Source organism: Martes martes (assembly GCF_963455335.1).
Source record: "Martes martes genome assembly, chromosome: 13".
NCBI classification, from domain to species: domain Eukaryota; kingdom Metazoa; phylum Chordata; class Mammalia; order Carnivora; family Mustelidae; genus Martes; species Martes martes.
In genome coordinates this window covers 56,898,840-56,916,973 of record NC_137901.1, presented here as the reverse complement: position 1 = coordinate 56,916,973, position 18,134 = coordinate 56,898,840, and the positions used below count along the sequence as shown (strand labels likewise).

At 41.1% G+C, this 18,134-nt stretch overlaps 1 protein-coding gene across 1 annotated transcript in view; it reads right to left on the bottom strand.

Annotated features, from left to right (window-relative positions):
• The window catches only part of PTPRM (protein tyrosine phosphatase receptor type M), a 777,217-nt gene that overhangs the window by 202,487 nt on the left and 556,596 nt on the right, over nt 1-18,134 (bottom strand). The window contains 1 exon segment of the mRNA XM_080821527.1: nt 15,520-15,652. Coding sequence (XP_080677653.1) covers nt 15,520-15,652 — 133 coding nt within the window.

The following is an 18,134-nucleotide window of genomic DNA, read 5'->3' as shown; positions in this document are numbered from 1 at the left end:
TTTTAAAAGCTCGGGGATGGGCCGTGAGGTAGGAAGAGCACTGGAGGGCTCACACATGGTATGACCTGTTTACTCATTTACTCAATGACCTGCAAACAGTTACGTAGTCCAGGTAAGTAATGGCAGATAATTAAGCCATAGTTCCTGCCCTCAGAGAATCTCCAGTCAACTCAGAGCCATTTAGAAAAGCTGCTTAGAAACAGTCAAACCAGAGAATAATTCAGGATCCACTAATTGAAGCTTCATTCAACCAAGAGGAACCCTAGCTGTAAATTTTAAGCAGCATATACTGAACTAGTTTTATTTTTTTAAATAAAACTGAAATTACACAAATTCTGAGGCCTGCGTGTGGGGAGCAATGTGGATCTGATTGGAAGCACTGTTAGCTTCTAGAATGCTGGACACATTCCCATTCTGTTTGTAGATGTTCTCCGCCACAGTCACCATTACTAGTAAAGAAAATACAACAACTGACGTTTGTGTAAGCCACTGGCCTGGCACCACCTGTGTTTCACTCTGAGGTGTCTAAAGACAGTGCAGGGGGACATACTGTTTTCTTCCCTTACAATAAAATTGCTCAGTGTGTCACCAGTGACCCAGGCCCATGTGTTCCTGCTGGTTCCAGGTTGATGGCCATCCTGCCTTGCCCCAGGGGTACTCTCGGAACATTTCAGGAGCTACTTTTCAGAGGCACTGGATGGTTTCCTCACTGCCACCATAGTCAGTAAAAATGCCGGGATACTTCTGGCTGCATACTTTGAATATGGCCCTCCCAGTGTCAGGGAAACATGCATTGACAGCATCCACATTCTCTTACTGTGAGCTGCGCAAAGAAAGCGTCCTGGATAGCCCAGGCCTGCAGCCCGCAGGGCTGACCATTACAAGCCCCGTGTACAACACTGTTAGCTGGGCTGGGCTGGTGCTCTGAGGCTGAGTGTTGATTAGAATGATGAGGGCTCTGTCAAATAAATAAATAAAATTTCACCAAAAAAAAGGGCCCTTGGGTTGCTCAGTCGTTAAGCGTCTGCCTTCAGCTCAGGTCATGGTCCCAGGGTCCTGGGATCGAGCCCCGTGTCAGGCTTCCTGCTGGGCCGGAAGCCTGCTTCTCCCTCTCCCACTCCCTCTCTCGCTCTCTCTTTCTGTCAAATAAATAAAATCTTTATTATTGTGGAGGGCAGGTATTGCATGGAGCACTGGGTGTGGTGCATAAGCAATGAATTCTGGAAAACTGAAAAGAAATTAAAAAAATAAAAATTAAAAAAAAATATATAAAAAATATTTTTAAAAATGGTGAGGGTTGAGTTTAGGAGTTTAGGAGTTTAGGAGCTGCTGAATTTAGGAGTTTAGGAGCTGCCTCAACATCATTCTGTCCACCAGTAGTAAAACACTTTATTGTGGGAGAACCCATAAAACACATTTTCTAACTTAACTGTTTTAAAGTGTACTGTTCAGCGGTATCACGTGTGCGCTCCTATCATTGGGGAACCAACAGCCCATCTGCCTCCAGAACTTTTTCATCTTCCCAAACTGAAACTTTGCACCCATGAAACAATGACTCCTCATCCTTCCTCCCCTCAGCCCCTGGCAACCAACCCCACTTTCTGTCTCTATGCGTCTGATCATTCTAGATGCCTCACAGAGATGGAGTCTTCAAGCACTTGTCCTTCTGGGACTGGCCTATTTCATTTAGCAAAATGGCCTCAAGGGTCATCCATGTTGTAGCCCGTGTCAGACTCTCATTACTTTTTAAGGCTGAATAACATTCCGCTGCAGGTATGTATCTCTTTTGTTCATCTGTTAATCACTGGTGGACACTTGGGTGGTTTCCACCTATTTGGTTATTGTGAATAATGCTACTGTGAATACAGGTGTACATCTGTTTGAGTCTGCTTCTGGGTATATACCCAGGAAGATATTTTTATAAGTGAAAACAGTAGGGTTGCATTTCTGGGTCCCACTTTAGTACATTTTCCATTTCGCGCACCTCAAAAAGGGACTGCATGTTGCTAGAGAAATAAATTTAGCAGACTGTGTTTGCCAAATTGCAAAATTAACTCAGGAAGAGACTTCCTTCCCTGTGGGCTCAAGTCATCTTAATAACATTTTAGAATTCAAAAATCTAGTTTGTTTTTCTATATTCTAGTTAGTTTCTCTCTTAATCTGTGGATCTTCATTATGACTATTTCATTTACCTTAGCTTAACTTGATTTGTTACTTGCTCAGCTCTCCAGTTTAATTGTACTTCTTCACATATTATCACTAAAATTAGCAGTGTAACTTCTGAAAGAGAAATGATTGTCGAGTGCCCTCAATTTAAACTGAAAATGCTAAACCTAATGCTCTGGTCAGGATAGTTATTAAAAGATATTTTGAGAATTCAAAATTTTATAAGTCATAGAACACATGATATTAAAATAATTGTTGGTAATGTCCTTTAACTCTCTGTGTTAGCGAAAGGACCTTAATATCAATAAAGAGTGTCGCACTGCACATAATCAGATCTATAATTTTGACCTTTGCAACTGAACTTGTTAATGATGTTCGTGAATCAACCACATTCTTCCTATACCTGGTTTCTCCCCTCACATAATGATTCATCATTTCAGTTAGCAACTTATAACTTCAGTTACATTTTGTTGTCCCGGTTGTTTTTTGTGTCAGTGTTGATCAAAAAAATAAAAAAGGCACATTTATTTATGTTGTATTCCTTTGTTAAAACATTGTCAGGGCCTCTGTGCTTGGCAGGCTTCCCTCGGGACTAATCACTAACAATCTGGTATCAGCTGTGGACAGCAGAGGGACACTTCAGGCTGACCATGGAGTGACAGAGCTTGAACCTCACCATTGCAATACTGACAAGTATGTCCCTACTTGAGGGGACACTCAATAAGCTAGACTTGCTGAAGGTCCAGGTGTTTTTGTTTTTTTGTTTGTTTTTTTTTATTTTTTTAAAAGATTTTGTTTATTTATTTGACAGAGATCATAAGTAGGCAGAGAGAGAAGGGAGGAAGCAGGCTCCCTGCTGAGCAGAGAACCCGATGCGGGGCTCGATCCCAGGACGCTGGGATCATGACCTGAGCCGAAGGCAGCGGCTTTAACCCACTGAGCCACCCAGGCACCCCGTGTTTTTTTTTTTTTTTTTAATCAGTTTTAGAATTTAGGGAGAAGTTTGGAGACAAGAGTTAGAAGCTGTTTGGAGATCCAAATGGAGGGTCATTTAAGTTCAGACACTAGCAATCAGGACATAGAAAATTAAACTGTTCTTGAAGTGAAGCCAGTGGAGCTCAGGCACCTGAGCAATTTCCTGCCGAGGAGTGAAAGTGGGTTGGCCCGGCCCTCGGGAGCGAGCTGTGGCGTGACTGTGATGTGGCTTGTTGGCTTCTGTGGGCTTCTGTGAAGGTGCTAGATGCTGGCTGGGTGGGGGTGGCAGGGCTGGGGATGGGGGCAGGTCTGTGAGATGTCCCACTAGGGCTCTGGAACTCACTGCAGACAAAAGCAACAGAACCTTTTTATAACTGGAGCCTGACGTCAAGACCAAGCAGGGTCACCATGCTCTGGACCAGACAAGGGGGCAGGTCCAAAGCTACAGGGCATCAGAACTTGTTTAAATTTGGATTCTCTTTCTTAAATAGGAGTTATAAAGGGGTTTGTGTGTGTGTGTGTTGGGTCAGGGGGAAAGGAGAAATAGGGGAGATACACTATCTTCTTATTCTCTGATTATGTCAGATTGGTAAGTATTACTCCTTCTCAGACTCAGCCTAAGGAAATCAATAGCCATGCATGGTGTTAGAGGGCCACAGAGCCTGTTCTCACACGAGCTCCCTGTTTCCTGGCTGTGTTGCCCGCGCTGGACGAAGCAGCAGGAGAACCCAAGCATTCAAGGCACATTCTATCAGGAAGTCACCTTAGGAAGGAAGGCCTTGTTGGTGTGGGCCGTCTTCCTTACCAAGAACCCATCCACAAAGATAAGCATTGCTGGGAGCAGCCTTGTACTCTCTCTTCCAATGCGGGAATTGTTTGAAAAAAGCAGAAAGATGATTTAGGTGAAATCTTATCAGTGAAAACACTCTAAAAGGTGTTACTTCCTGCGGCTCATCTAGAGTCCAGAGATCTCAAACCTGGATTAGAGAGACAGACAGGAGTCAACAGTATTTCTAAAGGCAGAAAGCAGGGACAGACTCTAGTTGTAAACCAGAGACACACTTAATCCACACCACCTGGCAACATTACCAACAAGCTCCAGGGAAGCTTTAGTTATTATGTTTCCAAATAGGAACCACCTACTCACAAAATACTTTGCAGACTGGATTCACTATTTGAGAGCATCATAGGTACTAATGAGAATGTGGGTAGAGAGGAAGCATGGACAAGGAGTCTATTGTCCTTTTCTGGGATAAGACAATACCTGTAGCCAGAAACAGGTGATAAAGAATTTTAAAATGTGGTCCTGTCAATGTCTTTTGCTTGGTTTATCTTAAAATAGAATTAGGAATCATGAATTAGTGAGTAGATACCCATTTTATTTGGCCTAAATTTAAATTTAGAAATTGATCAGTTGTCAGTAATAAAAAAAATGAGAAGATTTAATGGAAGAAATTAAGATTTCTTGCTTCCCTGGGGATGGAAAGGGCAGAAAGATCTGTGTCACTGTACGATACCTGATCGAAGCCGACAGCAGGTGCCTTCCTGAGACACACACACTTCACCAAGGGCCTCCTCTTTACTCACCTGGCTCATCTTGTGACCTTTAAACTGTACCTACTGTAACCTTTAACAGCAGACCTCTGAGTGGACCCTGGCTTGAAAATTTATACAAGAAACATCTCAGGTATCCTGTCTACAAAACTACACAAACCCACAGATGTAACTTCAATTAAGCCATTCTCAGCAAAGACACCCTCGTGAATTTCCAAGTGTCCCCTAAGGGGGCAATACTGCTCCCAGATGACAGCCACTGAGTTAGGAATGTCAGTACTTCATTTTCAAAATCTTAATCTATTTCTGAGATTTCCCTCCCTTCCCGTTTAGTAAAGGTTAAGGCCATACCTATGAAACAGGCACTGATAACTGACCTATTCTCTTTGAGGGGTGGTCAATTTCTTCAGTGACTGAGTGATGACTCCAAACCCACCACCCAGGTTTTTAGGTAAGTCAGAAAAAAAAGAAAGGCCATTTTGAGAGTTCCCAGGAACTACATACTTACACAAATCTGCTCAGTAAAGGGCTCTTTCCTGATTTTGTTTCTGTTAATGTTTTCCTTCTGACATAAGGACAGTGAACCAATGTTTGTCATACACTCCTATCAAACACACACCCAAAGGCACAGTTCCATACAAGGATGCAGTGGGAGAGCTGTTAGCAGCCAAAGGACTGGAAATGAGAAAATCCGAATGAATTTCAAAGAGCCTTGGCAGAGATACCCAAGAGAGGAGTCTAAACATTTCCATTGTAAACCCACTGAAAGGAAGACTAATAAAGTGGATATTTTAATTTATTTAGGACCCATGCTCGTAGTATCAAAGAAATTCATCCTGAAGCTGTTTATTTACTTTTTGAACAATAATTTCTGTCTAAATTGGTCTTGGTTGTGGAAACTATCTAAAGGAGTACTAGTCTTATAAAAAAGTGTTTCAGAGGTGGTTTAAAAATAAATAACAATTAAAGTAAATGATAGTTATGAACTATTTTCTTTTCATTAAGCTGTATCTGAATTTAAATATATCCCTCATCACTTAAACTATTTTAACATATCAAATTAACAATGTAAGTAATTGTTATTCAAACTATTCAAAATAGGGAAAACTGTCCACCAGAATGTCCACACTATGGAAAACTTAAAAAATATCTTATGCTATTATAAAATTGACATCTCTCAAATAAATAAGAAACCAAAGCAATTCAAAGTCCAGTGTTACCCTGAAGGGCTTGCGTTAAAGAAGAGTTTTTGTCTGTAATTGTGAAATACACTATACCCTTACTACCACAAAGCACCTTGTAGGGCAGGAGAGTGGGGTGTCAGAGACCATTAGAAACACACACACACACACACACTCACACACACACACACACACACACACACGCTACAGTCCTTAATATGTTATACTCTAATGGAAAAGACAGATGGGGTCCGGGTAGCTCAATAGCCTGCTTGCAAGGAGAGAGTATGTGAGCTCTGTAATGTAAGGAAAGCACCAAATCCCAGCACCCAACTGGATGGATTTCTGGCATTCGGGTGGGTGCCTGGGGACCAGAATTAACTTTCGGGAAGTGCACGCGCCCGAGCGAGCATCCGGGCCATTCTTAGATATCACAACCGGGGCTACATCTGCTGCCAATTTTCTGTTTTGTGCTGTGTTCACAAACAAATAGAAATATGTTGAACTTAGTAAGTAAGTCAAGTTTTGCTTGTTGTAGTACAACCCATAAAAAGAGCTTCACTTCAGTTCTCCCACAGCAGTGCTGATGGGGAAACAGTGCATATGAGAACGACAGCAACAAAAACCGACCTCCAGAGGGCCTGGGGAAGCCCTGGGGCACTTTAAAAGACACACTGTGAGGGCATGGGGCAGAACCACACCTTCCCTTGTTCACCTTGATACACTGTTTCATGCAGTGTTGCATCTGTAATGCTGAGGTCGGCGAGAGAGAGAGAGAGAGAGAGAGAGAGAGAAGTATTCCTCTCCTCATTACTTCAGTAGTCTCTCTCTAGGCTCTTTAAAAATTAACTTTATAGGGGTGCCCAGGTGGCTCAGTGGGTTAAAGCCTCTGCCTTCAGCTGGAATCATGATCCCGGGGTCCTGGGATTGAGCTCTTTGCAGGCTCTTTGCTCCATGGGAAGCCTGCTTCCTTCTCTCTCTCTGCCTGCCTCTCTGCCTACTTGTGATCTCTGACAAATAAATAAATAAATAAAATATTTAAAAAATTAACTTTATATAATTTTCTACAAATGAACCTAAGTCAAAAATTCCAGATATAACTCCTTTCCTTACTAAAAAGAATTTCTAAGAATTTCTAAGAATTAACAAATTTAGATTTGTGTTAGAAGAATCGGGATCAGGAATCTTGACCAAAGAAGTCAGTTTTAGACAATGGTGTGCTTGGAAAATATATATTTGTATATTTGTATGTATGTATGTATATTTCTCCTATGCTCTATGTATTTTCCATTGTTGTCTCACTCATCAATACAAAACAAAGCAGGAAAGACTTGAAGAAGTGATCCCATTAAGTCTGAACTCCTAACCAAGATGACAGGTTTAAAGTCATCCTCAGTTTTCACACCCTGGGAACTTCCCACCCTACAAACCGGAAAGTGAAGTCATGTCAGCAGAAATGGCAACAAACACCCACTACAGAACACGGACAGCCTGGGTGGGACTGAACTGAGGAGTGTCCACGCACACCATCTGCGGACATCCTCTGTGGAGAATGGTCAGTACTAGTGGTAAATGTGCAACCCCTTCTTAACCTCCTTCTAGGTACCATCAGACTTGAGATTCAGAGGTAAGAGAGACCAGAAGAACAAGTTTTTAAGAAGCTATGCTAGTGGGTTCAGATCAAAATGAGCTGTGTGGGATAGTTGCAGGCATCAAAATTACCAACCAGCAGAACAACTGTCCCCTGCGATGGCTGGTAAGAACCCTGCTCAATGTGTGCAGATTCGGGCTGGTGCCTGGTGACAAGGCAAGTGGGTCCACACTCCAGATGGCCCTGGATGTTGACCTTGACCTCTGGGAACTGAGAGAGTTGGCTGAGCAGGCTCTAAGGCAGGGAGTCCAAACAGACCCATGACACTATTCAGCACGCAGAGGAGAGTGATGCTGGCCTTTGGGTCTGACCCCAGAGGCAGACCACTCAGCCCCTTACTGGGTCTGGGTCTCCCAGGTTCGGAAACACAAAGTGTTTGTGTTGAATGCCAAGTATATGACCACTCTGAAGAACTAGGGGCTTAGATAGGAATCCCAAGAATGGTAGTTTTGGTGCCCCAGGACTTCGGCTTGGTTCTCTGTCAGCCATATTCCAGCCCTCCTCTTGACTGGGCAGGGGCCTGAGCAGAAAACACACTCCTGGGTGAGTCTGGCCCAAGAGTGGTTTCCCTCTTTCCATCAGGTACAGCATCTGCACCAAGGCCTGGCTTCCAGCTACAGGGACAGCGAGCTCTTTCTCCTGGTGGCTGTGTTCCTTGCTACCTTCATGATTAAAGACCCATGTTCTCTGTGGGCAAAGGAGAGGTGGACTCCCTCGAAAGGAGAAACAAGCCCTTGTCCTTGTTGTCTCTTGAGTATGGAAACAAGAGCTCTGAAGCATTCACGCATGGGCACTGAACCTAGAATCAGCCACCGCTCATATTCTAATGTCGCAGATTATGTATATTACTAATACAGTTATAGTTATTGGGGCTAGCACTCTGATGGTAAGAACTCATTTTCTTCTTCTAACATTCTTACGAGTAAGTACTATTCTTATGGCCTTGTTATATATATCTGGGGAGATCGAGGGACACAAAGCCAAGTAGCTTGCCCATGGTCACGCACCTTGTAAGCCACAGAGCGTGCACGCGGGCAGCTGTCCCTTGGGACTGCTGGTACCTGCGTGCCGCTCCCAGACTCTAGGGTTTGTCTCTGAGGAGGAAAGGCTGGCGTAAAACACTCCCTGGGTTCACAGCTCACTGTCAAACGCAACAAAGTTCTCTCAGTCACCAAACCTGACAAGGATGCAGCATCCTTCCTATAGTGAATTATCCGAAGGAAACTTAACGGCTGAATAAAATGACATGAAATACACATCCTTGAAAGGATTTACAAAACACTTCTGTAAAGACGGAAGTGGAGAAAGCTTTAGTTTAGTTCTCTTCCTGTGATGGCTCAAAAGGGAGATTAAAACACGGTGGCAGAGTTTCAGGCGTTTGCAGACTCACAGCAATGGTAAACTGCCACAAGCTGATGATGGTGCCAGTTCCAGCAGTTGCTCGAAGAAGGCACCTCAGTTTTAACAGAGCCGGAGACATCTCTGAGGTGAATGCTGTGGCCACACGCAGTGGAGCAGAGTGGTTAACAACTGCACACACCTGACTTACGCTAAGTCTGTACTACCTGTACTACCTCTGTCATCTTGAACAACTTTCCAAACTTCTGGGCCTCTGTGCTATCATTTGTCAAGCACCAGCTGTGTGGACGTGTTATCTGCCTTAATCTTCGTGGTGCCCTACGAAAGACCCAGTAGCCTCACTGCCACACTTCCCACTGCGGACTGAGTTCAGACAGGGTAGGTAACTGCTCCCCGCTCATTCTGCTACCAGCTAGGAGCGGGGATTCAGGCCAGGTCTGTACGACCGTCCTTTACCATTTTCTGATACTTTCCTCTTATAAAATAGAAATTAAATAAAAAACTTGATGCCTGTATTCCCCACCCTTCTGTTTAAAATAAAATCTTCTGTATAAGCAGCTCCCAAAGAACCCTTAATAGAACATAAGAGTCAAACCATTAGATTGAGTCCAGAAGTGGCTCCTAGGATAGGAGCTCTTAGGATAATCACATAAAGTCTGGGTTAGAGGAGGCCTCAATTTGTTTTACTTACCTCTGGACCACAAACCCATCCAGTTTCCATCTAGAAAACTGAAGGATATTAGCTGATTGATAGGTTAGGGTGACATACCCATACTTCTTTGTGTACCCAGTTATCCCGTTCCTTGCATGCCAAAGCATGTTATGTTTCAGAGCGGAAAAATCTCAGCATCTGCTTCTTTATCTGGCTGGACATACTCTAAATAATAATCATAAAGCAATGTCTACGTAAGACTCTCTCAGTGTGGTTCCAGAAAATGTGATTTTGAAACAAGACTCTCAATAGAGCATCCAGACTTAAGACATTTTCCACATACAGCTCGCACTGAGCTATGGTGGAAAAAATTTCCTACCGCATATGTCAATAGGTATAGCAGAAGAACTATAGATAATGTCAAGTTGCCTCCAGCCACATACTATAGACCTCTCTTTGAAAATTGGGCTGTCATCAAATTTTCTCTCTTATCTTTTTGTTTCATGATGTCTTCAGAAATACTTCTTATTTTTATTAAGATTTTTCTCTCCGTACCAGTATTGTTTAAATATAATAGAATAGGTTTTAAATACTTAATGACAAGTGCTGCATTTGCAAAATGTACACTTGTTAAAATATGTTCTGGAAAGGAGGTAGAGGTATTGTGCTTCAGGATTAAAATAGTCACTTTTACCTAAAACAGGTGTTCATGTAGTTGAAAAGCTAACATTTGCTATTTTGGCCAAGAATGCATATCTCTTTAATTATTTTCATTGAGCTACAACTTCTCTAATTGCTATTTACCACAGTTAACTGAAACAGGAATATTACTGTAATTAATACAAATGTTCTCAAATTTCTAAAAGATCTATAGCAATTTTAGAAACAATAGTAAATATAATTAATCAGGGTAAAATTGATGGTGCTTGTATACTAAATCCTGTCAAACATGTTATTGAGATAAATTATTCCCTATGAAAAATGTTGAAAATGCAGGTATTTTCATTTTCACAAATATATTTAATTATATATGGATGAAAAATGATAAACACTAAGTATCTCTTGCTCAACTTATTTTATATTTATTTTGAGAATACAACTGACCCTCGAACAGCACAGGTTTGAATTGTGTGGGTCCACTTACACACTATTTTTTCCCCACAATACAGTAGTGTAAATGTATTTTTCTTATGATTTTCTTAATAACACTCTTTTCTCTAGCCTACTCTATTAGAATATAGTATATAAAACATACAACAGGGGCGCCTGGGTGGCTCAGTGGGTTAAAGCCTCTGCCTTCAGCTCAGGTCATGATCCCAGGGTCCTGGGATCGAGCCCCACATCGGGCTCTCTGCTCTGTGGAGAGCCTGCTTCCTCCTCTCTCTCCCTGCCTGCCTCTCTTGCCTACTTGTAATCTGTCTGTCAAATAAATAAATAAAATCTTTAAAAAAATAAAAAAAATAAAACATACAACATACAAAATATGTGTTAATTGATTATGTTATCAATTGATAGTAGGCTATCAGAAGTTGAGTTTGGGAGAGCACTTATACTTGGATGTGTGAGGGGGGTCTGTGCCATTCACCCCTACGTTGTTCAAGAGTTAATTGTATATCGTCCCATGACTCTTTTTGGGAAAGAGAAAATAATAATAAGTTTCCTTCCTTATCAGATAAAGTAAAAATAAATGTAAAGGTTTTTTAACAGTTTTTAAGGAAAAGGTGGTTTCATACTGTATTAGTCCAAGCAAGGCTCAAATGGATTAATATTCATCAACAAAATAACAACTAGTCATTCATCTGTGATAGGTTTATAAAACATTATAGCCAAATAAAACTGATGGTTATCTCCGTTTTTAGTCATTATTGCCTCAATGTCAAAGAATTCCACGAGTTAGCATGAGCTGAACAGCTTTTACCCATTCTCCCAGAGGCCTACCTTCAGCAACTACTTTTTATAGAAGGCCAGTCCTTCAGAAAGCAACGTGATCTTAGCTAAGCTAATAATTAGCAATGCCTCCCAATTAAATTTGCTGTCCGCCCCCCCTCGAATCTCAGGAGCTCAGGCCCACCTGGCCGAAATGCTGACACACACGGACGGTAACTAGTGACTTTCCCTAGGCAGGACAGACTTCCCATCGCATTTCCAGAAATATTGATGAGCACATTCCACCACACTTTCTCCTGGGCCCAGTCTGTCTTTATGACCAACGACACATAGCGCGTTGGCTGACGCCAAGCGCAGTGGGCAGAAGCACCGGGAGCTAACTAGCTAGTACAGGAACGGAACCGGAGTCCGATTAGCAACAGGCTTTAACCAGCGAAAATGACTAATGACACACGAACCCCACACCTGGGGCAAGTTCTTTCCCTTCCCTCTCCCTCCTTCCCTGTTTTCATTTTCCTCCCAGCACCCTCCTTTTCACTGAGGGCCTCCTGTCTCACGGTGGGAAACAGGGCTAAAAGTGGGTCACCGAGTCACACTTTCAGACTTGAGCTGACCAAACCGAGACAGCCTTTGAAAGAGCTACAGGCTTTGTTTAAATAACGAAATACAGCAATGGGCCGCCCACTGTACTTCTAGAATAGCACACATGCGGTGTCATCAGAGGCTGTGGCATACAGAAAACCTGGTATTTTGGAAGTGGGAGGGACAGAGATCATCCAGTATAATTTTCTCAATTTACAAATGAGGACACTAAGGCCCAGAGAAGTTCAGAACCACAAACATAGTTAAAATACAGGTCTAGGAATGCCAAATCTAAAGTCGGTGTTCTCCTGGGGGTGGTGGGAGGTGAGCAAAGTGGGGGAAGGGGGGTCAGAACGTCATGAGGGGTGTAACTAAATTCATTATGGCGATCAGTTCATAATACATACAAATATTGAATCATGATGTTGTATGCCTGAAATTAATGTAATATTATACAGCAATTAGGCCTCAATAAAAAAAACCAATTCAGTGTTCTTCTAACCAAACCATGTGGCTTATTACATATCAGTGATACTCCAGCAACTTATTCATGATTAATATCATGTTTTAATGATTTAAAAATACAGCTTTTAAAATTGGGACTAAAATTTTAGAGAAAACCCCAAACAACTGGAATTTTCTTAAGAATTCCTATTGAATATGAAAATTTGTACCACATGACTATTCAGGTCTAAATTTTAGAAGTTTTGTATTTATAGGCATGATGTATTGGCAAATTTACTTTCTGGAGAGCACAGTCTGTATTTCAGAAAAAGCACAAACAAAAGTGGTACGTGCTGTGAAAACAACCCTTTTCAGATTAGAACTTAGTAAATAATCATGTAAATTTGATATGAGTTATTGGTATTTAGTCTAATGTTGTATCAAGACCATATGTTACTGGAGGCAAGCTCTTCAAATGCATAATTTATAACATAACCTCCATGACTACCTGAGAGACCTAGGTAGAATAATGAATTAATCCAGCAGAAATAGATCCTTGGAGGATGAAATGACATTTAGCTAAGGTCACGAGGGCAACTGGATTAGTAGTCTCAGGCTATTCCTCATAGAGAGTTTGCCAGAAGACACAAGAATCTAACCTATTCCCTCAACTGAAAAGAAATCTCTTCAAAATGTTTAGTTTGTATTTCCAGGCATGGAAAGGCCTAGTGTTGCTTCAGATTTATACTGAATAATATTAAAAACAAGAATGGGACCAACCACTGGCAGCAAAGATAAGCTATCTGCATAAACACTGGGGTGGGGAGCAAAGCAGAGCATTCAGGAGAAAAGTGCTAAGAGGTGATGGACAAGTAAGAAGAAACAACAACAACCAAAAAAAAGAGAGAGAGAGAGAGAGAGACTTGGAGGAGGCAAGAACTAAAGAGACAAATAGCTAGAGAAGAAAAAAAGAAGGATAAAGAAGAGAAAGTTGCAGAAAAATGAAATGAAAAGAAAAAAGAATAAAAATGAAATGACTTCTATTACATGACTAATAGGTCATGGGATCGAATGTACAGGGTGGTGACCACAGTTAACAGCACAGGGTTGCACATTTAACGGTTGCTAAGAGAGTAGATATTTTTTCTTTTAAAGATTTTATTTATTTGACACACAGAGAGAGAGAGAGATCAAGCACAAGTGGGGGTAGGGAGGGGGAGAGGAAAAGGGAGAAGCAGACTCCCCACTGAGTAGGAAGCCCGCCATGGGACTCCATCCCAGGACCCTGGGATCATGATCTGAGCTGAAGGCAGACACTTGACTGACTGAGCCACCCAGGAGCCGCACTGAAAGAGTGGATCTTAAAAGGTCTCATCAGAAGAAAAAAAAAATGGAAAGAAAAATAAGGAGAGAAATTCAATGATTGGTGGAAAAAAGAAAGGAATTGAAGTGGTAGAATAGGTGGGAAGAAAGCGCTCAAATGATGGGGGCCCATTGCTACCATGTGCGGCTGGGACAGAGCGATGGCTAAACATCAGATGAAGGACAAAGCAAGAAGAGATACATACGTATGTGTACACATGTGGATATGAACTCACCCCCTAGATATACTGCATTACCCGAGGTTTTCTCTTTCCTTGACTTCCTTCTCATTCTACAGGGACTCTGAGTGACCTCATCCAAGCTCAGGGCGTCAGCTTGGCAACGGCTGATGACCAGACTGTGGGAAGTGTTATTCTAAGTCCGCTCCAGCACATCTACTGCCTGGTGGAAGTTTCCACTGAACTTCATGGGAACAGTGAACTAAAAAAGTACACCACCTACCTCTCCAATCTTCAGTCCCCACATATGTTCTACTTTCCATATTCCACATTTTCTGATTGGTAATATCACCACTAAATTGTCCCAGCCAGGAACTAGGTTCTTTTTATGTTGTTGCTTCCTGGGCTTCTGCCTCCAAATGGCCACTAAAACTCACTTCCTAATATTTCTAGAGCTGTCCCTCTTCATGCAACTGCTCCCCCTGATTTGAGTTCCTTTCCCTCCTCACTGTGTTCAATCCTAACATCAGAGTAGTGTTTCTAAGATTAGAATGACATCCCATTACTACCTGCTTTCTAAAGGCCATCAGCGGATCTCAGGACCAAGTCCAGCTTCCTTAGATGACAGACAAGAACAGACCTTTAAGACTTTGCTTTGTTGACCTCTCCATCCTCACCTCCTACCATCCACGACCTTACTCCCACCCTATAATTGTTTTTAAACTACAGAGAAAAGGATTAAGGTTTGAGTATTATTACTGTTTGGGCAAAATTAAGCTATTAAGATATCACTATCTATATTTTTATGTTGGTAATTTTTATATAAGTTGAACACTGTACCATTAAGTAATTTCTTATTCATTTCTACAACACGAAAGGCACTGTATATTTTTCAAGGGTGGGAGGCGAAGATTGCTTATTATAGCCACATAGGGTTTTCTCCTCTCCCAGACCACCCCTCAACTAAACAGAGCAATCTGACAACATCCAATGTGCTTTATTCTTGTCCTGGGTCATACCATGGGCTGTGCTCCTGTTAGGCTGTTTTTCGAGAGTCTCTTTCTCATGGTGTAGTGCAGATTAAGGCCCTAGCATGGTGCCTGCCTGCCCATAACACGGGCTCAATAAACCCGGTCATCACCATGATCTTCATCATAATGAGAAGGAAAACTCTCGTTTCTCGTGTCCTTGAGAACAGCAAATGTGTTAATATATCTGTAATCAGCACTAAAAATTTCCTGATTAGTAAATGTCTTTAAAGATTCTGCAGAACTTTATGCACCAATGTGTGGGAAGCACATCGTCTTACATTAACTTGGCATGATATGCTTGGCATCGTCATACAACACCACAATCATTACTCTGAATTTTGTCTCATAACTTTGAAGCCTAGATGAGAAATAGGAACAATCAGGGTCACAGGTGTGTCTTCAAAACCAATTCAATAACTGAATATTTTCACATGCATGAAGCAACTTGGCAAACAATGGGACAGAACCGCATTTCTGGCAATAGCTAGGAGCTCACCTTTTCTTCATCACCAACACAACTCCAAGGAATATAATAACGAACAGCAAGATGCCAGCAATGACTCCAGCAATTTTGACGGTATGGTCTGTTTCCTTCTCGGGTTCTGGGACTGGCTTTGGAGTGGCAGCTCCTAAAGGTGGAAGGAAATGAAAAAGGACAGACGATGGGTAAGAGAATAAAGATGTTACATTTTTAAACATTTTGCTGCATTTAACAGAGTAAGAAGACTTATCAGAGCCAGCAGACAGACAAGCTTTTGATTTTTTTCCCACAGCTTTCATAGGCACTGAAAGGAAGGTAATTGTTCATATTGTTCTTCAATATTTTACAAAACCATAACATAAGTTGGGTAGCACACCCACGCCTGACCCTTTTCTAAGAGACTCTTCTCAAACAGTTTTTTTGTATTTTATTATCTCTATTGGCTCCTTGCTCTTTCTGCCGTTTAAAAACTTGCTAACAACACAATAGCTATCCTCAGCCTTTATCCAAATTTGATTTGCTGAAACATTTTCCTCAATTATTTTTCATAAGTGAAGCAGTAATTCCATAACATATTAGCCCAAACACCTGGAAAAGTGAGATAAGCTCATTTACCATGCATTTTACCAGCAATTGTTTTTTAACACAATAGAGATTTTCCCCCTGCCTTTGGAAATCTGAATCTAGGTCACATCTGGTAGGCAAAAGACTCCTTCTAAGCAATTTATTCACAAAGTGGGAGGCAGCTGATGATCACACTACTGGCACCCACATTTAATATCTGTTTAAATGAGATAACCAAGAGCCTTCCAGTGGCTACTGTCTTGTGTGCCCGCTTTCCCATTTCCAAAACACCGTTTGTCCTGTTTATGGTATAATGTGATGGAATGTCAAATCTATGTCTGATGAAATATCCATTTCCTTTGCTAAATGAGTTCAGGACAAAGAAAAATATTAGGAATGTAACGTTCAATTCACTAAGCAGAATCCATTATTTTTTAAGGCCTTCTACCCTTTTTAATCAGAACATGATAATGCTGAGCACCCAAGGCATTGCGCCACCACCCTCACTAGGGCATCAGGACAGATCATTCTGAAAGTAGGAATTTTATGTCCAAATTTGCCTTAGAATTTTTTTGGTAAAAAATGTAGTTAAAATTGAATATTGAGACCAGCCCTTTCTACCCTCTCGTTGGGTTTTCCATTTGTGCGTCACCTGATTCTTGAAAAAGTTAGCCATCCTTATATCTGGTGCATTCTAGACTGAGACTGTCCTCAGATGAATCATCACAGGGAAACTGTGTCAAGCTCTCACTTTCCATCTGTTTCCATTGGAAACATATAAACTACATTTCTTTCAAAAGTTTTTCATGTTAAGATTTTATACGAAATGCTGCCTCTTGAACCCATCTATGGCCATTTGCCTGATGAAGCTGGTTAAGACTGGGGAGACACACAAGGCAGAAGGTGTCCATATATACTATGAAGTATTATGCCTCCATCAGAAAGGATGAATACCCAACTTTTGCATCAACATGGATGGGACTGGAAGAGATTATGCTGAGTGAAATAAGTCAAGCAGAGAGAGTCAATTATCATATGGTTTCACTTACTTGTGGAGCACAAGGAATAATACAGAGAACACGGGGTGATGGAGAGGAGAAGTGAGTTGGGGGAAATTGGAGGGGGAGACGAACCACGAGAGACTGTGGACTCTGAAAGACACACTGAGGGCTTTGGAGGGGAGGGGGTAGGGAGTTGGGTGAGCCCGGTGGTGGTGGGTATTAAGGAGGGCAGGTATTGCATGCAGCATTGGGTGTGGTATACAAACAATGAATCTTGGAACACTGAAAAAAAAAATTAAGTTAAATTAAGAAAAAAAAGAAAATGTCAAAAATAAAAAAACAAAAGACAAAAAAAAAGGTAACGTTATGAGGTACTGGGGGGGTTAGGACTTCCATGCATCTTTTTTGGGGGATACAATTCAACCCCTAGCTATACATATATTATGTAATCCACATGTAGTAGTATTTATATTTAATGCAAACCTCATATATTCATGTATTATATAATACATACACAATGCTCTTTATGTACACACATGTATATCTATATATGAAATAAATTTCATGGTGTAAAAAGAAAAAAAAAAAGAAGGTGACTTTCCATCCACATGTGCGTTCCAATCAAAGGGACAATTATAATGAGAGCCATCATGATGTAAAAATCACACCTTACTGAATACAAATCCTTCTGTGTAAAGTGTTTTAGGTAGTTTTTATTTCTGATGACTTCAGGGGGAAGTCCTGCTACTTTATTTAAATGAATATCCCTCACACTAGTTATCCAGATAAACATTGAGACTGTTAATGTTTATTATTTTTTAGTGTAATTACATCTTATGTATACCCCTCTAATATGCCACTGGAACTGAGTGGTGGATTTGTAGGATACTGATACATTAAATAAATTGCTAAGAAAGATTTAAAGATAAAATGTGTGCTACAAAAAGATGAAAATTTAAAAAAACATTTAAAATAAAAATTTTAAATGCACAAAAGTAAAAAAGGGGCTATGTTTTCCAATTTTGATTTCTTTTCTAACTTTAAAGATTTTATTTATTTATTTGA